This window comes from Chaetodon auriga, chromosome 13, assembly GCF_051107435.1.
Source record: "Chaetodon auriga isolate fChaAug3 chromosome 13, fChaAug3.hap1, whole genome shotgun sequence".
Lineage (NCBI taxonomy): Eukaryota > Metazoa > Chordata > Actinopteri > Chaetodontiformes > Chaetodontidae > Chaetodon > Chaetodon auriga.
In genome coordinates, this window is record NC_135086.1 from 4,417,948 (window position 1) to 4,438,794 (window position 20,847).

At 39.9% G+C, this 20,847-nt stretch overlaps 1 protein-coding gene across 1 annotated transcript in view; it reads left to right on the top strand.

Annotated features, from left to right (window-relative positions):
• The first annotated feature begins 1,829 nt into the window (after positions 1–1,829).
• Positions 1,830–20,847, top strand: part of dnah7 (dynein, axonemal, heavy chain 7) — a 70,235-nt gene continuing 51,217 nt past the window's right edge. Inside the window, exons 1-21 of the mRNA XM_076746753.1 lie at positions 1,830–1,898; positions 2,191–2,287; positions 2,414–2,591; positions 2,892–2,970; positions 3,295–3,475; positions 3,738–3,810; positions 4,070–4,195; positions 4,420–4,539; positions 5,223–5,406; positions 5,551–5,730; positions 7,035–7,307; positions 7,557–7,684; positions 8,084–8,162; positions 8,524–8,748; positions 8,904–9,050; positions 9,561–9,740; positions 10,316–10,456; positions 10,611–10,978; positions 12,252–12,438; positions 18,207–18,400; positions 20,582–20,780. Of these exons, the coding sequence (XP_076602868.1) occupies positions 1,830–1,898; positions 2,191–2,287; positions 2,414–2,591; positions 2,892–2,970; positions 3,295–3,475; positions 3,738–3,810; positions 4,070–4,195; positions 4,420–4,539; positions 5,223–5,406; positions 5,551–5,730; positions 7,035–7,307; positions 7,557–7,684; positions 8,084–8,162; positions 8,524–8,748; positions 8,904–9,050; positions 9,561–9,740; positions 10,316–10,456; positions 10,611–10,978; positions 12,252–12,438; positions 18,207–18,400; positions 20,582–20,780 (3,408 nt within the window). The remainder of the gene's footprint in view (positions 1,899–2,190; positions 2,288–2,413; positions 2,592–2,891; positions 2,971–3,294; positions 3,476–3,737; positions 3,811–4,069; positions 4,196–4,419; positions 4,540–5,222; positions 5,407–5,550; positions 5,731–7,034; positions 7,308–7,556; positions 7,685–8,083; positions 8,163–8,523; positions 8,749–8,903; positions 9,051–9,560; positions 9,741–10,315; positions 10,457–10,610; positions 10,979–12,251; positions 12,439–18,206; positions 18,401–20,581; positions 20,781–20,847) is intronic.

Below are 20,847 nucleotides of genomic sequence, written 5' to 3' on the forward strand. Positions count from 1 at the left end.
TTGTGAGAGGTTTGGCTTTTAGTTGATCTGAACTGAAGTTGTATTTTCATGTAAATAGTTGTATTCATAGTTTTTATGTAATATAGTAAGGGAAATAAAGGAAAAGAAATCCAGAGAGTCGTGATGTGGTGATGAAAAGCTGTGCACTTCAACGCTCACTGACAACCACATTTTCACACCTGGAGAGGGCAATTAAAACGAGAGTTTTGTGTGAGCAGTTTTAGTGGGTTCACTAGAGGTGAAACTGCATCCAAGCAAGGCACATGAGATGAATTAAGTAAGTCAGTAAAGCTGCTTTTATACAGCACTTTTTCAAACACACGAAAAAATACAACTGAATAAACCAACAAGGTACAAACACAATACAATGTAAAACAAAGCACAAGAGACAGACCAGACAAGGAAAAACAAAGAATGGAGATCTAGAAAAAGGGATTGCCTATAGAAATGTTTTTAGAAGCTGCTTGAAACAGTCCAAAGATTCAGCAAATTTGATGGATGGAGGAAGATGATTCCAGAGGCTTGAGGCTAAAACAGCAAAGGCACGAGAGCCTTTTGTTTTGCAGTTGGAGGAGAGGATGGATGAATCGCCGAGATTAGAGAAAAGTGGTCGAGAAGTGGAGTACAGGACGAGGAGTTCAGCAGCGTAACTGCAGGCAAGGTCGCGCAGAGCCTTTTAAGTAATCATCAGGATCCTGTACTTTATTCTGAATTCTACAGGAAGCCAGTGGAGGGAAGACAGAACAGGGCTAAATCGAGCCTGGTTCAAGTTAATAGCTTGGCAGCTGCATTCTGAACTAACTAAACAGTTTAGAGCCACGACTGAGACACACCTAGAGGGAATTACAGTAATCAAGCTGGGAGAAAAAGAAAGCATGAATTAATCATTTAAGATCTGTATAAGACAATACTTCCGAGCTGAACAAGCTTAGGAACATGTTGAACAAAAGGCATATATTGAATAAAGAAGACACCAACATTCTTAGTAGTGGATGTTTGAGTGAAATTGATCAATAAACTTTACAACTGCAGAGGCAAAGTTATGAAAATTCTGAAGAGTTTTATAGTTAATGATACCTTGACCATAGTTACTGAGTGAGTGAGGAGTGCACCTTTCAAACCTAACCCTCTTAGATTTACCACTTCAATGCACACATTCCTATTCTGGTGTTTTTGAACTGATACTCTAAATGACTGCTAGTTAAAAAACATAAAAATTATTCTCCAACAATTTACAAAATTCCCACCGCAAATTGTATGACCGACAGTTCCCCCCTCCCCCCGCACACCATCGATTAATGGACTATTCCATCACTAGGCTCTTGTTGCTAGGGGCGACAGGTGCTCTACACAACATAAAACACGGAAGTAGAGATATCACAGTAGGAATTTTAACACGAAACAAACGAAGGATAAAACGTTGTTGGCAAAACCTCCAGTGGTAACGTCCTTCTGATGTTTGGTAGCTAATTTTGTTACCTGGCGAAGCTGAAGAATTCGCGAGATCACACGAGATCACGCGAGTTGAGACCACTTGGCGCCTTAGGTCAGTTGAGCTCTGGTGCTCAGTTCGTGGCACAACGAGTTTAAACACCATTTACGTGACACTATTGAATTTAATTTCGACAGCAATTAAATTGGGCCATGATCTTATTTCGACAGTGCGACAGTTGAATAACAAATCTTCATATTTATACCATAGAGATAACCGCAACTCCCGCTGGTGCTCAGGAGTTCACGCGAGTTCACTGTTGCTTCCTTAGCAACAGCCTCTAGCAACTACACAAGTTGAAGTCGCTATAGCGTCAGGTTGAGATAACTTTGCCGACATGAGTTCAACCTGGAAGAAAGAAAATAGGACTGATAGTCTACCATTCATTGCACCAAATCCACCACAGGTGAGTTTAGAGAACAAAACGCCGAGTGAAATGTCGTTACAGAGGTTGGAAAATGTCTCTGTGTTTTAACGGTGCAACTTTTAACTGACCGTTAAATGGCACCAAGCTAACTTTTTCTCTTAGCTACTCAAATGTGGACTCGTGACAGTTAAATAACTTTTAAAAGTTAGTGTCTTGACCATATTATTATTTTAGCTTACGTTGCCTTTTTCCAAGTCTTTAGCTTGCTTTTATTTGTTCTAAGCACCCCTCAGCATATTTGTGAAAACTAATGGTGAACTCCAATGTGTAGGTCCACAGAACACAGCCGTGGATGGAAACAAAACCTTCATTTTCACTTTTTCCCCCACTCGTGCAGAAACATCAAGAACCTGAAGAATCAGTGAGAAGTGGGTTCAGTGGTTTTATGCCTCAAATCAAACATCAGAATTATGATAGCATATTTTGTACTGTTGCTGCATTTCAATGCTTCTGTATTTAAGTACTATGAACTGTATGCCACGCATGTGCTGTAGGAGACGCACCGATCGAAGGGGAAGACAGTAGACCAGGTAGAAGTTACGGAGGCCAGAATCTGTTCCAGAGCAGAAAGGCAGTACAGATCTCTGGGACCCCCAAGCATTGCTTCACTACCTACACAGAACTCTGTAAAAAGCATAAGAATCTCCGTGAAACTCTGGTTAAATTCATGTGGTGAGTTGTTCTATTTTTTTCTGTCTTTCAAGTGTTAATTGTCTGTCTATTGTGATATTTGAGTGTATGTATTCATCTCTACATCATGGTGTCCTCTATATGGTTTGGAAGCACAGGAAGGACATGACTTAGAACCACTGAAATAAAATGAGATGTTGAATTTTGTTTTTTATGGTTAAATATCAAACTTTGTACTGTAAATCATAACTTACCATGACCACTGCTACTCTACATTACACAGGTTAGGATAGGAAATACTGTGTATATCTGTTAAGTGGCAATTTGTTTCTCCCTTTTTAGCCAGCAGGAGGGGGAGGAGGATGGCAACTCTTCACCATGTAGCTCTCCCAGACTTACAGCCAAGGATTACCATAAAATGGTGAAATAAAATACTCACTTGATCCATATATTACATCACAGGCCCTCTTTTGTTGTGCATGTGCCCATAATGAAGACCTTTTGCCCATCAGTCTTTTACATAATCTTTTCCAAGACATTTGATGTGGTAACCTTTTAATCACTCAGTGTTTTGTTTTGTTAGTCTCAGTGGTTGCAGTTACTAGGTTTGTTTCTTGCATAGAGAAGATGTTGATGTTTTTCAGTCATCAGCAGTATCATCAGAAAAATAAAATTCATGCCAGACATTTTTGGTTAAAGGTCCTTATCGCTGCTGAAAATGGGTTATAATATTCTGTTCCGTCAGAGATACAAGGACTACATCGAGAAAGGGATTGAGCTGGAGAAAGTGGCTGCTCTGGAGGACTCTTGGCTGGAGAACATTCAGAAAATGGTCCCCTGCCACCTGAAGAGCCTGACAGCACCAATGGAGCTGCTGGTTGATGAGATTAAGGAGGACTACTTGCTTAGCATCAAGACAGCAATCTGTATGTATTTTATTTAAGTCATCAGCTTTTAACAGATGCGAATATATGACCGTCATGCACACATTGGTCTTTAAAAGCCACACACACCATAATCAGGATGGAAAACATCTATTTATGTAAGTTTGACAAATGACAAAATGCTTCTTGAAATTAAAATTAAAATTCAGTAATATATATATATATATATTGCGTTTTCTATAGTATTAACAGTGTTACCCAAAAGTCTTTGCTGACTGCATAAATCTTTTGTTTGTGATTGCAGTGAAATATACATTCAGAGATTCAGAGGAAAATGATGAGGACAAAGTGAAATATCTGCCCCCTCACAGACTTGAGTAAGTCAACAGGAAGTGACAGAGAATGTTGCATGTTTATCTTCTGAGAAGTACACAGTACCTCCTCCTTTATCACACTGTGTAACATGGCTCTCATGACCAGAGCACGTACAGATTCTTTCTTTTCTTTGCACAAGGAAAACCTTAGTTTTAATAAGCAGTGGCTGGAAGCCTTGGAAATTATGAACCATATGTTCTGCCAGCGGGGACAGAAAGTCTGGCCCTCACAGTCCCTCTGTTACTTGTCACTTTTTTTCAGACTGGAAGTCGTGCCAAAACCATGGAACAAAGCCTTTGTCCATGCCCGAAAGAGAATGAAAGATAAGCTTCACTCTATACACCCCACTATGCTGCAGGTGCTGCACCTTTGGCATGTCAGTTACAAGTAAGTGCTCCACCATTTTAACTATTTAAAATGAAATCGAAATACAAGTTTAGGTGTTGAGTGAGTTTTCTAAACTTTCCATGCTTTTCTAAAATTTGTGGCACGGCCATATTATCCCGTGACAAACCCCTGAAAATACAGTTGCTATAGTTGCTATATTTACAGTTGCTATAGTAGACACATTTCTTACCATCAGCTTACCCTCTCTGATGACCCACTTGCAGAAATCTCCGTCTGATAGATGTAGACGAGTTCCACAGCAGAGAGGAGTCCATGGAGCTCTCTGCTTTTCAGCAGATAGTCACCAGACATGTTGATAATGCCAGAGGAATTCTCCTCAGAAAGTGAGTCCATATTATCACCTAACACCAAAATACCTGTGCTCAGTTCAAGAACAGTTGGAATGAAAATTGCTTTTCTTTGTGGATGTGATGTACAGATGTAATGAATGTGCATTGAGTAGGGCTCAGGAATACTTTTAAGTACAAAACACACACACAAAAAGTAAATTAAATTAGGAAAAACAAAGACAGCATGCCTCAAATCCAGATATTCATCTATCCAGTCCTGTGTACCATTTCAACAAATACAAGGCCAATTCTGCACCAGCATAGAAGTCTGAACTGGATCTTCTTTGACCATTCAAAAGTTCACTTTTAGAGAAATAAAAAGTGCACAGTGGGCAGTTCAGGGAAGCAGTATTCCACAGTATTTTCTTCTGAAACTTGAAATCAGCAGCCATCAAGGTAACAGAGGAGTTATTAGTGTGGATCTGCAACTCTAGTCTGCTGAATGAATTATGGTTATTTTGTGGAAAGAGACGGCATAGCACTCATTCCACCTCTAAGCCAACAATCCATTTATTACAGTGGTATCCTCTGCTCCTGTTCTCCCATTGGTGTCAGTAAAGTTTCAAATCATTATTTCATTATTGAATATTTGATGTTTACATCTGTAGTTTGAGTTTTAAATGCACATTAACACATTCTCTCAATGTTAAATGTGATTTTGCTGTTTTCTACACTAGCTGGGTTCCTGAAGTTCAAAATATTTACTACCAGGGGTGCAGGCGCAAGCTGGTGCCTGCCTCCAGCAATATGCCCAAGCTAGTGCCTTTCTTCAACTGTGCTGCTGCACTGATGACCTCCCAGCTGCAGGACCTTGCAATAGACTCAGTGAAGGACTATACACACCTAATTTCCCAAGACCCGGTAGGTGAAAGCTTAAAAACTTTGGGTCAATATATTTTAGAGGAGTGGAACAGACTGGAAAAAAGTCATTTAAATAAATGTTTTGAGTTTGAACTAGATACAATAGGTAAACCCTTAATTGTGCTCTTTTTCTGTCTTGCGAAGGGGTCAGAGCGAGCCTATGAGCACCCAGGCTTTGTGCTGCATCTGATCTTGGAGGACAGGGAGATCAAGTTTGAGCCCAGCCTCAAATTGTATGAGGAGGCCCTCCTTAATGTCTATGAGCTCATGCTCAGTTCTGTCAGCCTGGTACCTCGTGTGGAAACCAAACTGTACTCTGAGAGGGTAAGAGGAACAGTGTGTGTGCGCGTGTGTGAAAGGTATATACGCGCCAGTTTATTAGGTACACCAATCTAAAACTAACTTGTATTAAGGTTGAAGTTGACTGTATGCAGAATAACTGCAAGAGGTCAGCTGCACACGAATAACAACCTGCATTCTGTGTGTATACTGGACACTGTGTCCTGCTCAGAGGCACAGGAACCATTTCTACTGGCAGAATGCTTTATATCATTTATTCATTATTTGTAAATGTATTTATTGATATTCTGAATGTGAAATCATTATTTAACAACATTTTAACATTATTTAATACATTTTTTTAAGGGAAATTGAAATTATGTAGTCCATATCCGCGCCACTCATGGTCTCGCGTTTGACTGAATGGAAATGGCAATAAATGATGTAAAAAGTGTTCCTTGTGGACAGACTCTCCTACTCTCTCTGACTTTGATTGTATCCGTAATAAAAGTTAATGGAGCAAATAACAGATCATGAAAAGAAAAATCTTTCTCATCCACGAAGAAAGTTGTTTGTTGTCACTTTGTTATTCAGACCTACGATTAACACAGATTTATAACTAAATGGTAAAATAACTAAATATAAAATGGGAGACTGATACACTTGAGTTTAATCTGTATGTGTGTTCAGTCTGATATGAAACTGATGTTGTGATTTATCGGATTAGTCCTATCAGCTGCAGCTTCCAATCAATTACTTATATCCAGTAAGGGGGCGTGTCGGCCGGTAAAAGACTGCTCTCGTGTATCCTCATTCATGGCTCCTCAGAGATCTATCATCACTCCTTGTAGCATCAATAAGAGCTTTGGGACGGGCTGCAAGGTGTCAAACCAGAACGACTTCCAATTCAAACGTGGAGGGAAGGAGTCACATAAGAGGCATGGGGTGTACCCAGTGTCTCCCACAGTGGATGAGAAAACCACAAACAGGGCTTATGCTAGGATTAGTTTAAGGACGTGGGACACCAACAGTAGTAATACCATTAATTTTCTCCACCAGACAATTCTCCCGTCTGTGAATTTGGATAGTCAAAATGGATTTAGTTATCTTTTGTATACAACACATGGAGTTTTCTGTCATTGTGTTATATTGAGGAAGTTTTCTAATTCTCTCACTCATTGATAGCATGAATGATCTGACATTAATATCAACAATAGAGCTTCAGTAATTGTATAGCACATTTCGTATGATCACATTAGCTAATCATGGAATTGTTTTCATCATTTACTTTAAAGACTGAACAAAAAAAATGTGTTTTCTGCTGGGGTACCTGCTTCTTGTCTTCCTAGCCAGGCTCCCAGTTTGGAAGCACCCTGAAGCCCATCATCCTGCCAGAGTTCCTTCAGGCCCAGCAGGAGGAGGTGCGCAGGGTGTTCTGGGCTGAGTGTGTCAGGCCCAAGGAGTATGTCCACGAGTATGATAAATACACCCCACTTGTATCCAGGCAGGCGGAGGAAGATGTGGAACAGCTCCTAAGTGAGCAGCACTCCTTCCAGGAAATTATGGTCGAGGTGATACACTACCAGCAGCTTGCTGAGCAGATCCAGTACACATCATGCAAGGTACATGGCCAGTAAGGTGGAGCTCACAAGAAATGACAGTGTGACAGGATTTTAGACTGATGTCTTTACTTTCTAATTCCAATGATATTATCCCACATAGGAAGCTATCTAATCCTGAAAACCTAAACAATCTGAGAACCTCAAAAGCTACAGTCTTTAAATGTTGATGTTTTCACAGCTATGTCTACGGTAATTAGAAAATATTATCTTAAATAATGTTGCGTAATTGTGTTACTGATCCATACTTAGGTGGTGCGTCTTGGCATGTTTGAGGTTCAGTCCCATAAACTTATCCACACTCTCGTCAAGCGTGCTCAGGAACTTCAGCAGAAACTGGTTAGATGGATGCTACAGGAGCATCAGGAAATCAACAAGAAGTCAGTCTATTCACCCTTTTCACTTTTTCATTTTCACTTTTGCTCCGTAGCCATGCAAAAGTTTAAAAATGCAGCTGAGGCAAGTTATCTTTTTTTTTTTTTTTTTTTTTGTAATAACTGACAGGGATTAACTGCAGTTTCCCTTTGACATATACTGTTAAAATGTGCATTGGGAAGTTCAGACCTTAGTTGGCCACTCTGGAGCCTGGAAATAAAATTGTACCCATCAAAGGGAGTGTGCACCATTTTGTGTTTTAGACCCAAGGTTAGCTGCCGTATTAGCCTTTACCCCAGTGGGGCTCCTTAGCTCCAAACTATGTCATAATATTACTGTTTCTGTTTATGTAACCTGTGGAACCCTTCGTGTATGTCCCTGAATTAATGTTCTTTCTCTCACAGGCTCTGTAATGAATTTGGCGAGATTGCAGAGAAAGCCCTGAGCACACCACCCGACACACAGAAACTGATGGAGCTTAAAGTAACTACCCCAGATTCTTGCCAGCTTGGTGTGGTGTGATCTGTACAAGTTATTGTCATTCACATCTGTGTCCACAATGTAGTTAGACATGGCATTACATTAGATTACATTAGATCTAGTCAGCAGTAACAGATGGAAACTTGCATTTTTCTTTTGTTAATGTGGTGCTGAGTGCTTTATATTAAAGGCTCAAGGGCTAACCTAAACTCATTAACATTCACTCACTTCATTTCACACCTAGTAACTAGCTCAGGGCAGTAACTGGACTGCGGCAGTGACAATGATTAAATACTTTTGTTTTAAATATAAATTATTTTTGTAGTACTAAATCAGTTTGCTGTTGCCCTGTACCCCCACCCAGGCCTTCATGAATAAGGTGGAGACGACAGAGATGCCTCTGTTGAAGCAAAGATTGGCAGACTCCATCACACAATTGTGTTTCCTGATGGACTTTGTCACTCTCTCACCACTGGACATGGCGCTCAACACACAAACCATCCAGTGGCTTAAGCGTATGCCATCCATCTTTAAGGAACACCAGCAGATCATTACTGAGAAGACTGAGCAATATCAGAATGGCCTAAAGGTCCGTGTTTCTACTCCATCTATCATTCCATTGATCTATTGAACAATTTACCTGATAACTGGGAGGTGGATGTCTTTTTGCATCAGAACTGTAGAACTTAGTAGTTAATGTGAATGTAAAATGAAAACAGTGCATTTCTGTGTGTTGCCTTCCAGTTGCGCTGTGATCGCTTTGTGGAAGAACTGGAGAGCTACAGTGTACAGGTGGAGGAGTTCACCACGTTTGGTGAGCTGACGGATCTCAGCAAATATTTGAAGAAATCCCAGGCTCTCAATGCTAAGCTGGAGTTGGCCATGGAAAAGGTGCATAAGGATTTCAATGCTTAAAAATAATGGAGTAGAGAAAAGGGAGGCCAGCAGGCCAATATTGAAGTAAATCGTGCAAAAGAAGTTAAGCTGCACTGATATCCAAACCATGATACAACCTATTATAGCATAGATTTCTTTGTGTCAAGGGCAGTTGACACAGGTCTGCAAGATCCCCTTGTGTGGTATGATTCAAGGCAGAGAATGAATTGGTGGTCATGCATGCTTCTGATTCAAAGATATACATTCATTGTACAGATGATTATTGCATATGTGAAGTTGAGGTCTGGTATCTGCAAGCAAATATTTAACCCCTGGAGGGCAGTATTGGCTGTGAAAATATTTCAGTGACAGGAGTCGTGAGAGGCTTCGTCAGGGGTTTGTCATCTATACGTAGTCTCAGTTACTTATTCATCTGTCTCTTCGTTGTGTGTCTTTGTCAATTTCTTTCTTTCTTCTATTCTTCCATCCTCACATCTCTTTCAACCTTTCTGCCACTCTGGAAAGATAAATTATTTCAATATAGAGGAGGAAGCCTATGGCTGGCCTGTGTCCCAGTACCCACAGCGTAAGAAGATCCAGGACAAGCTCACACCCTTCCTGCACCTCTATGAGACAGCCACAGATTTCCTCGACCAGTACGAGCAGTGGCTCCATGGCCCGCTCTCGGGTGTGAACCCAGACAAGGTACCAGAACTGTGTTTTAAAGCTGATTATGTGAAATTTGAATTATCAAAGCATCAAGCATTTTACAATTAGCAGGTAACTGTTCTAGCTTCTTTACAGCTTCAGTGCTGCTTAGAAATCCATCATGCAAGTCCAGTCTATACGGTCCAAACCCAAGTCCTTACATGAGTCATGTTTCAGTGTGGTTCTTGCAGTGATTATGGAATCCATTTATTGTATCATGTTTGTTCTTTGAAATCAGTCTTGAACAAGCCATGTATATTATGACCTTGGATGGTGTAGGACCTCAGGGTGCTTGGTATAACTGGTGGTTTCATATCATGTAGTTCCATTCATGGTATTGCAGTTGTTTTGTAGCACTGTGAATCCTCAGAACAGTGTGAACTAGTGAAGAAAGCTAAGTGTGAAAAGGCCTCTCCAACTAGGCAATTCAAAGAGCTTTAAATAAAAAGGCATCATAATGACATGGCTACTGTGAAAAAGGCACATGCTTCTCATACTCGCATTTATGCTACTGTCCCTCTCCTTTCTGTCACCCTTCGCTCTCTCTGTAATTCAAAACCCCACCCATGTAGGTAGAGGGCGATGTTGGGAACTACTGGCGCTCACTGTACAAGCTGGAGAAAAGCTTCACTGATGTACCCAAAGCCTTGAACATAGCCACTACCATGAAGAGTAAGGTGGAGGACTTCAAGGAGCATATTCCTATGGTGCAGGTAAGACCCCAAGAGAAAGATTTAATATCTGTGCAAGACAAAATAATGCACACTATTACTTTATCATTCCCACATAGTTGATATCAGTTTAAACTGAAATGTCTTTCCACTACATTATTGAAGTATTTTCTTTTGCATTACTCCTCTTTCATAGGTGCTTTGCAACCCAGGCTTACGCGACCGCCACTGGGATACCATGTCTGAGGTAGCTGGCATCTCCCTGCAGCCAGCTGATAACCAGGCCTGTGTGGCTGACTTCATGTCCATGCGCCTGGAACAGCACCTGAGCAGCTTTGAGGGCATCAGTGAGGCAGCCAGCAAGGAGTACTCCCTGGAGAAGGCCATGGAGAAAATGGCCTGTGAGTGGAGCGACATGGAGTTCAGCCTCCTGGCCTATCGAGAGACAGTCACCTCCATCCTGTCATCTGTGGATGAAGTGCAGATGCTGTTGGACGATCACATCGTGAAGACACAAACCATGAGGGGCTCACCCTTCATTAAGCCTTTTGAGGTCGAGATACGGTGAGAGATAAGAGCAATTCATTAATGTTATGAAATGTCTTCACATGGAAGGGCTACCTAAAACTGGTTAAACAAGTATGCTTTTAGTTTTGTGGTTTATTAATCTGGAGCTTTTTTTTTGGTGGTAAACTGGCACAGTCGGCTTAATGCCCAAGCATCTAATATTGGTTTATTTATTAATTTGACAACCAAACTGATTTTGTGTCTGAATTTAAAATGCTGTGCTGCCCGCTACCCCAGCAAACAAACAACAAAACAGATTTATATATAGATAGATGCTGATAGTGAGTTAATCACTTCTGTCCAGAAGGATGTGCCTGCCGGACAGTGCCACAGCATGTTCATTAAAGTATCCACAGTCATGCCAGCAGAGATAAGAGGACCTTATTTATTTATTTATTTATTTATTTCTAAGTTAGGAGGGAGTAATACAATGTCTATGTAAAAGTTTTAATTGTATCACCTAATGGGTCTGAGCTGGAGCGTTGAAATAGTAGTGAGTAGTGAATGAACAACCTATAGAAACCTGACAGCTATCTGAAGACCTGAACTGTTTGTCTGTATTGTAGTTAAAATATTCTTTGTGAAACTTGGAAAACACTTTCAGTTGAGCACACTGTATAATTCATTCATTGTTATTCAGTTTTTATCTTCCTCTGAGTTCAGCAAATGATAAAATTCCCCAACCCGTATAATTTATGAGATTATTGCAATATTGTGTTGCTGCCAGTCACAGTTTGACACAGGATTCCCTGCAGCTTTTAAAATGTATTGTGCCACATTTGGCAGGATGCTGAAGCAGCTACGGTTAAGTTTTTGAGGAACTTTTTTGTAATATCACATAATGCCATTATCTAGCTGTATGGGTGGGAGAGGATGATGAAGAAATTGGTTTTTCAGTACATTATACAAATTACTCCCAGAGCCAATCCCAACTACATTTTATACCAAGTATACTGAACACAGAGCAGAGTATGTCTGACGTTAAATACAAGATAATATAAACATACAAACATCTGGGATTCCAAAACTACTTTTTCCTTTGAGCAGTGGTAGTTTGTAATGATTCACCCTCAGCTTCTTGTCCTTCCAAACAAAAATTTCATTAACCTTATTAAGTGATTATTGATTATGGTTGGTGAGGCTTTGCTTTTCATTATGTTTTTGTCACTATGATTCATTCTGTTCCTTTTACAGATAACACAGACCCTGTTATCACCAGTATACATAGTGAGCTATAATTGTATGTCCCCATTCTCATTTTCTCCTGTAGGGAATGGGAGGGCAAATTGTTGCTCCTCCAAGAGATCCTGGATGAATGGTTAAAGGTGCAGTCCACCTGGCTTTACCTGGAGCCAATATTCAGCTCCCCAGATATCATGACTCAAATGCCAGAAGAGGGACGCCGTTTCACAGCTGTTGACAAAACCTGGAGGGATACCATGAAACAGGTTTCCCTGGTAAGTTGCAGGATTTAATTTTGCTTTGTAAGTTTTAATTTTGTTGTGCCTCTGCGGCTGTGACAGCCTCTCAGGAATGCTTTGAGGGGCTTTCTTCACATCAGGATCAAAGGTCAAGGTCAGTGTGACCTCTATTCCATTCCCATGAACGTGTTATCTCAGGAACGCCTCGTTAGAATTTCATGACATCTGGCACAAACATTCACTTGACTAAAAGTTAATGGTCAGAGAGGAAAAGTCATCTCTAGGATCGTTGCTGTCAGTGATACATGAGTGCTATACGGTGTGCAGCCTTATGCCTGTTGTAATTTTCTCTACATGTCTCTGCAATTAGGAGAGGACTTACCATGAAGAAAAGAAATGTCCTTGTTAGATATACACAAACTGTATAAGGTATTTAGGACATTTAACATTTTTAACATTTTTCATCACCAACTCAAAGTAAATTGTTTTAACTAACAGAGTGGGCGGTTAGATGAGCACACAGGGACACACATCCTCTTCCCCAACATCCAGAGTGTCAGCCAATTAAATCTTGGTCGACCAGGAACACATTCAACCATCCAAATGATGCACTGAGCTTACAGAGCCATTTCCTGCAGAATGGTTGCCGTATTTGTATCGTCTCTTTTAACTGGATAAATAATGATCCTCTGTAACTACACCTTACATTTCTGTAATGTAAAAAAGAACCAATAGTTGGAAATAGTGACTCACTGCAAGCTTGATCAGAAACTTTACTGGTCATGTCAGCAGAAGGCTGCTTTTGAAGTTCCGTGGTAGAAAATAAGGTAACGCTGAAAAAGACTGCCTTTTCTTTTTCTCTCTTTTTTCTGATGACTAAACACAGTCAGGAGTCCTGTGGCTTGAAGCACAAATATGAAATACACAGCTCAGGCCTGGTATTTCCTAGACAGTGTGCTCATTAAAATATAAGGTTGTCTGCTATAATCAGACGGAATTCAACACACAGCTCTGACTTGTATAATAGCATTAACCTAACCAGGGTGGGTGAAACAAACAGAAACAGAAACATGTACAATGGTGAGAGTGACAGCAGAAGGTGAGAATGAAATACAGAGGAAACCAAGAGGCACACTAGTACACAGCTGAAACGGAAAGGAGCGTTTAGACTGAGGACGGGAGGGAAAGACAGTGCAGGAGGGAATGGGTAGGAAAAGGACAGGGAGCAAGATAGGAACAACAGAACGAGGACAGAAAGTCACTGTTGCACCAGCATCCTCAAAGAGTTTCCAAAGGGTAATTGGCGTCCTCAGTAGACCTGAAATGAGACACATCAATTTCAGGCAGTGTCCTCCAGAAAGCCCAGCCTGACTGCACCATCAAATAGAAATTATGGATTTTGTCTGGAAGGGGCAGGGCTATACTGAGCCACAAAGAAAATGAGGTCACCAAGGGACAGGGAGCCTACACGCACAGATGTGCATGCATATTGTCTTAGCCACTATGAGCTGTGTACACACTGCTTTGGAGCATGTTGGCACAAATGTTTGTACAGTACTTTTTACACTTGCATGTGCGCTCACTATTTATTAAGTTCAGTGAAGGTAGTACTATACTGTATGGATGTTGAGAAACCATTCTCATACAGTTTCCTAATGTTAGATTTCTCAGGAATTTTTATGCAAGATTCAATTAAATTGACAGAGAAACTAAACATGGACAGTATACTGTATCATTTAATTGATGGTTGCATAATATTTCTGTATATACATGCATGTATATAGGTATGTATAATTAAAAGTCATTTAAGAGGGAAATAGCAAACAACATTTAACATACTGGTACTCAGGTTCCCTGTCAAAAATTCATCCTTTTGTTAAGTGTATGGTGGAGAAACGCACTGAGAACTCTTTTATGATACATGTACTTTGTGTGCATCTATGTGATTGAACATAGCAAAAAATGTTACTGCTGAGGATTTGTATTTTGTTGAACTGGCAAGCCTCCACACAGCTGCTTACCTTAATGGGCTTAGACAGTCAGGAAGGATTTCTCATTGTTACCTGCTGTGTGAATTTAATCAGAAAGTAAATATGCTATTTGATGTTGGAATTTTCTTCCTTAGTAAGGTAATTATGTAGTTTCAGGGCACTGCAGATTGTCAGTTCTCCAAATGAACAGGTTCTGAAACAGTAAGCAGTAAAGCAGGCACCTGCTTTACTGCTTACTGTTTCAGAACACTGATCAGAAGTAAAGTAAAAGCAGCAGCAACATGCTGATGAACATATACCAATATTTCCCTCAAGAGTCTTGGGTGAGATTGTGTGAATATAAATATTTTTCCTTATGATTGTGCAAGTCATCTACAGTAGGTTGCTATTCTCTGAAAGTATTCCCTTTGGACACAACAGAGATTCATAATTTGAAAAATGATTCATAAGAGATTCGCAATTTCCATCCATTCAGGTGCTGTAAAGAAACCTGCTTCTGATCATTTGAAAATTGCCCTGAGTTGAGTTGTTTTTTTTTTTGTCAGTCTCTTTAAATGGCATTAGAATATTTTAAAGTCTCGTTGAGAAAGGAATCCATCAAATCATTTTGCTTTACACCTTAATTGCTATGTGCATGACTTGCTGAGATACCCTCTCAGCAGTTGGGATAGCACTAGATTAAACAATAGATTTGTCAGAGTAAGAGTTTGTATCATAAAATCAAAAAATGAATGAACAATGAATGTGATTACAAGGCGGTACAAAGTGTTTGTGGGAAATGTAAACTAGGTTCAGAAACATGAAAACCTGCTTTTTACTCCAAGTGTCCCTTTATTATAGATGATACTGCTTGTCATTTTTGAAATTCATACACTGAATTGGAAAAAGATCACTAGCTATGATCCCAATTGAGAATAGTGGCCATTTGAACACTGATAGTTTTCAGCCCCAGTTAATCGTCTAAATGATTTTAGAAACAAAACTCATAAAAATCTTTTATCTATATATAAATATATTCAACCAGTGGTTGGCAATTTTCAGTACTTTAGATTAAGATTAACAAATTATGGAATGCAAAATTGTGATTTGCACTCTGCCTTTCTTCTGTAATGTTCAATTTGTTGCGGTGTTTAAAGCTGGTGATTGTAATTCAGCGTAGCATGTAGGCCAGCCAGAATGAACACCCCTCTGCATAGGCTCATACTGCATCGACATCTGACAAAGACAACACCCCTTCATCTCATCCATAGCATTGATCAGCAGTGCATGAAATTGGGATCATCTCAACTCCATACTACCACAGAACAGTGTGAGCAGAAAGGTTGGCTACAGTGCAGCTCTCCAAGCCACAAATCACATCAGGGTTTTTGTCCAGGCTGTTGTCATCAGATCCACCACTGGGAGCTGCTCAAGATCCACTGATCTTCCAGTGCCTCCCAGCCTCCACAACTTAACTTCTTTTCCCTGCACTTTTCCTCATGTGCTACCTGCTTTAATGTGTCATTTATCTACTATTGCATGCACAATTGCCGGGCCAAATCCATTCAAAAGACTTGTTTCTTATGAACCGGCTTTCTTTCAACTTTGCAACCCGCCACACCCTTGCCCTGTCAATGAGCTTGGGGAGGTAAAAACAATATCGACCATCTGAGCTCATGGAGAAGATGACTGACATATTGTTGACTAATAGACTGATGGATTCAGCCAATAATAACACAATTATAGTCCGTAAAAGAATTACTGACTTAATATTACACTCACGCTCATGCAGATATTATACTCTGCAGGATGTGCATAGAAGAATCCTGGATGTGTGTTGTGTGTCACGTTACAACAAAGAGAAATACCTTCTTTGGGTTGTGGTTCTTTTGGCCCCACAGATTGCAGACTTGCTATATCAGCCCATTGAAGCCATCTGTTTGGTGCATAAAAAACACATTATCACACATAATACATGCATTAGAACATTGTTATCCCTTCAGTGTGCTCATGAATAGCTTCCCGCTGGCAGACTGAATATAAAAATAGCCCTCTTATTACATTGCCCTCTCAAAGAATGGGCCAAAATCACAAGTCTGATGAAGTCTATGAAAAGCCAGAATTGCAGTTCATCAATCAGACATCCTCAGCCAATTAATTGTATGGCCCATACAGTCAAAACTTGATCGTTTGATTTAGCCTTAAAAGTGACCGTCAGCTACTGTAGTCTTTTCTACATACTATTGCCTTGTTAAAAAAAAAAAAAAAGTCTAAATGGCTTTAATCTCTGTTTATCACTTATCACAACAGCCTGTGTCACATCATAAGAGATCAATATCAAATCAGGAGAGATCAAAACTAATAATTATCCCATTCTAGATACTCTTTGTGGTTGTGGTTTCGAACAGACCTTGAAGAGATTAAAAGTATCTTTCAGTGTCTGTGCCTCCTTTTAATGGACCGTGGCCCTTCCTTGACACAAACTAGAAGTCAAAGTGAATGCAGTAATGTACATCCTCTGCCTTTTCCAGCGGTATTGATTGTAGATTTTCCAAAGCATCTGTTATTGTAGAATTGTTTGTATTGCACACACTGCCCAGCATTGAATAGTTGCTGTGAACGTTTTCCTTCTTTTTGTCAAAATTGTATAACATTGTATGTATAGCAACATAGTGTTTGTACAGGCATGTTATTGATCTGTAGATAGTTTCATGTGAACATTTCACCTTGGTTGGAGACAACACTGGGACATCCAGTTGTCTGTAGTTACAAAGCAAAAACAGGCTCACAGCTAATTGATCACATCAAACAAAGATGAAAGTACACCATCCTTTTTGTAGGCGAGCTATCCAGCTATAACAGCTGTTTATTACAGCGTATATTGTTTCCATTTACAAAAGCTAGAAACCATGTTGACAAGTGTTGCATCACTTAGAAGAGTGGTGTTATTTCTTGCAGGGTGAAGTGGTATATAAATGAGAAATTTATAGGCAGATGATTTCAATTACTATAGAGCAGCAAAACAAAGATAGTTCTCTGTTTTCAACATCTCTGCCTTTCGTGTCTGTTAAGAGTTGTAAGCCATAAAAAGCAGAGATAGCATGTTCTAATGTTACTCCATGTTTTTCATTTCGGCTCCCCGCTAGCTCTGCATTCTGCTTCTGACTGCCTTTTATTTCGTTCCATTCAGAGGATGATATCAGGCTGTGTGCTTCATTTCAGCATCACCAACGTTTTCATATGAGCAGGTTCAGGCATTCACTCATCCAACCTTGAAGATTAGATAGAGTTTTTATTTAGGCACTTCCTGGGGGTGACAGTTCCAGAGGATATTGAATTAGTGTACAGATGGGATGATATTAAACCTGAAATATTTCATAGGTGCTAGACAGGCCTCAGGTGAAATCTCTATTACTGTCCCATCATAGATTTTTTCAGGCCACCTTGTGACAAGTGGGCCTCACTGTGGAACATCGAGTGGATGCTGCTAAAGGAAGATACTGTAATGTTTTAGTGTTACCTTCAAGGCAACAGTACTGGAAAAAATATGAACACATCCTGTCATATGTTCCCTTAATGAACTAAAAGGTGCATATTTCCAATGCTTCGAATTTTCCTTATGTGTAGGAGTTAAAGTTAGGGTGTAATATGAACAAACACTTTTGCGCAACACATATGCTGTAGGCTGCTTTACAGATGGTCATGTCATTTAAATGGGGAGCGAATGTGATAAAATTTCTGCTTTCTTGCAGATATAGCAGACTTGACTGTTCCGTTAGAAAAGGCTTTACAGTACTTAACCGATTAAACACTCTTCTCTCCTGTCTGTGTCAGGACAAGCACGTGTTGGCAGTGATAGCCCTCGACAAGATGCTAGAGAGGCTGAAAAAGTCCAATGAGCTTCTGGAGATGATCCTCAAAGGTCTTAATAACTACCTGGAGAAGAAGAGGCTCTATTTTCCACGGTTCTTCTTCCTGTCCAATGAGGAGCTGCTGGAAATCCTCTCTGAGACCAAAGACCTCACAAGGTAAACAGCTTAAACAAGTGAGCATATTTGTTCAAGCTATCATAAGGATATTTCTATTATATTAGTCATTATCCCTGATTGCAGTTAACAGCATTGGTGCAGACCAGAGCGCACAATCACACATAAATAACGCAGCTCATTGGCACAGGTTGTGCCATTCAACACTTTATGTCCTCAAGAAAGTTCTGTCCAGATTGGACTGGTCGTTTGGTTCCAGGGGGAGATAAAGCTCTGTGTCATCAGCATAACAATGGGAGGAAATATTGTATGAACTGTATGTTTTTTTTGAATGATTTGGCCAAGGACATGCATGTACATAGAGAAAAGACTTGGATCTAGTGTGTACTACAAGACAATGGTGAAACCACAGATCATTTTTTCCATCAAATAGACTCAGAGATTCAACATGTGAAAAGGGCAAATCTAGAAAAGGAAATAGAAAACAATTTAAAAGGGTTGTGGCCTTTGAGAGACTGATGTTGGGGCCAGAAAACGTTCAGCTAACTACAATGGCTACTCAGCCTCCAAAGTGGTTTTCCCAGAAGCCAGGTCTTTACTGCTAACCAACCTTTGTCTCATTTCAGCCAAGGCGATGGTTAATAATGAATGTGATTCCAGACAAAAGATGTTCTAGCCTCTTACTCTCTCCCTCCCATTTCTATTTCTCTTTCCATTTTCACTTTCATTCCCTCTGTTCTCTCTTTGACTTCTGGGATTTGTCATCACATCATTGCAGATGCACACAATCATGAGCTCTTCTCTAAAGAAGTGATTTTTGCAGTAGTGGGGTTGTTGGTAGGCCGAGGAGGGCAGTGTAAAGAGGGGAAAGTGCCACTTTGATTTTTCGAGGATTTGAGTCACTGAGTCACTGAATGCAATGCCAGACTGACAGAGGGGCTTGCTTTTGTTTCAGAGATACAGAAAACGAGCTACTCACTTTTTTTATTTTGAATGAGTCTCATCTGCCGGAGGTACTCTGACATACCAATAAATTCAGTCCTTAAGTGTTACAGATCCATAACAGTTCTCTCCTTAAATGTTTATGTAAAAATGTAAAAAGTAAAAATTTATATGTAATGTAAAAAGTGAGCAGCCCTAAGTGATATAATGACTTTTGAAAGAGTAGCCACATCAGAATATAGTTGACCATGACCTTGTAATTAGTAGTTTAACTAGTTTTTCTTTTTGCTTCTTATGGGTTGTAAACTATTGTTTTTTATGATGTACTGATGAAATATAACTGTGGCAATCATCACATCTGAGCACAAATTGCCAGTAGTGTAGTTATCTCATTAAACCTCTTTAGTTTGACCTCTTAATGGATAAAAACCCATCTGCTAGTTTTCAGGTGGAAATGCAGTCACGCTCAAGGGTAATTGTCCTATAATCCGGGACCTGATTTAAGAAAAGGAGGTTTGGGATCAGAAACCGCAAAAATGTGTTGTAGCTGTGAGACAAAGTCTGCCGTCTTTTTTACTTTTTTATGTTTTCACAGGAGGGGGGCAGACATTCAGACTGTGGGCATCATTATTCTTTTATACAATAAATACACATTTTAACATTATCTGCAAAAAACAGCATGAATACTCACTGATGTGGACTAATAAACCACCCTCACTGTAGGGGTTACCTATACCCATTAAAGGTCCAATGTGATTGTGATGTTTCAAACTATGATGTATGCTTTATTTGTAGACAATTGAGACAGTCCTGTGATGACTGGTGTATGTGCTTTCAATCCATTCACCGTACTTTCCCCTGGTGTGATCTGGAGGGAGAGGGTAGAGGGAATATATGTGTGTTTTTTTTTTTTTTTTTTGTACAGACTGTCATCACTAAAATCTGAAATTTCACAAATTCTACACATAGGAGCCTTAAGTACATAACAACATAGAAATATGTCTGGGTAATACTGATCCTGACTGTATTGACAATTTGCTCCTTTTCTTGCTGGTTGCACAGTGAGGCATTTTGACAAAGCTTGTAACCAAGTACAAAATCAATCAGATCTGTGTTACAGTTTACTTGTTCGTATTGTGAAAATGTCCACGTGACTTAACTTTCACTTGCATTACATTGTGAAATGCCAGTGTAAGATATACTTCATACATTAGATCGGATATACTCCAGACATTACACAGTACCTAAGTGATTACATTTTCTGTCCTTACTCTCTTCCAGGGTGCAGCCCCATCTGAAAAAGTGCTTTGAAGGCATTGCTAGTGTTGTGTTCACCGATGTGCTGGACATCACCCACATGAAGAGCAGTGAGGGTGAAGTGGTGCAGCTGGTGGATATCATTTCCACCTCCAAAGCCAGGGGCCAGGTGGAGAAGTGGCTTCTGGAACTAGAGAAGAGCATGACTGCCTCCCTGCATAAGGTATTGTGTGGATATTTATTATTTGTTGTATTTTTTTGAGCTTCATTTACATACAGAAAGAAATGTA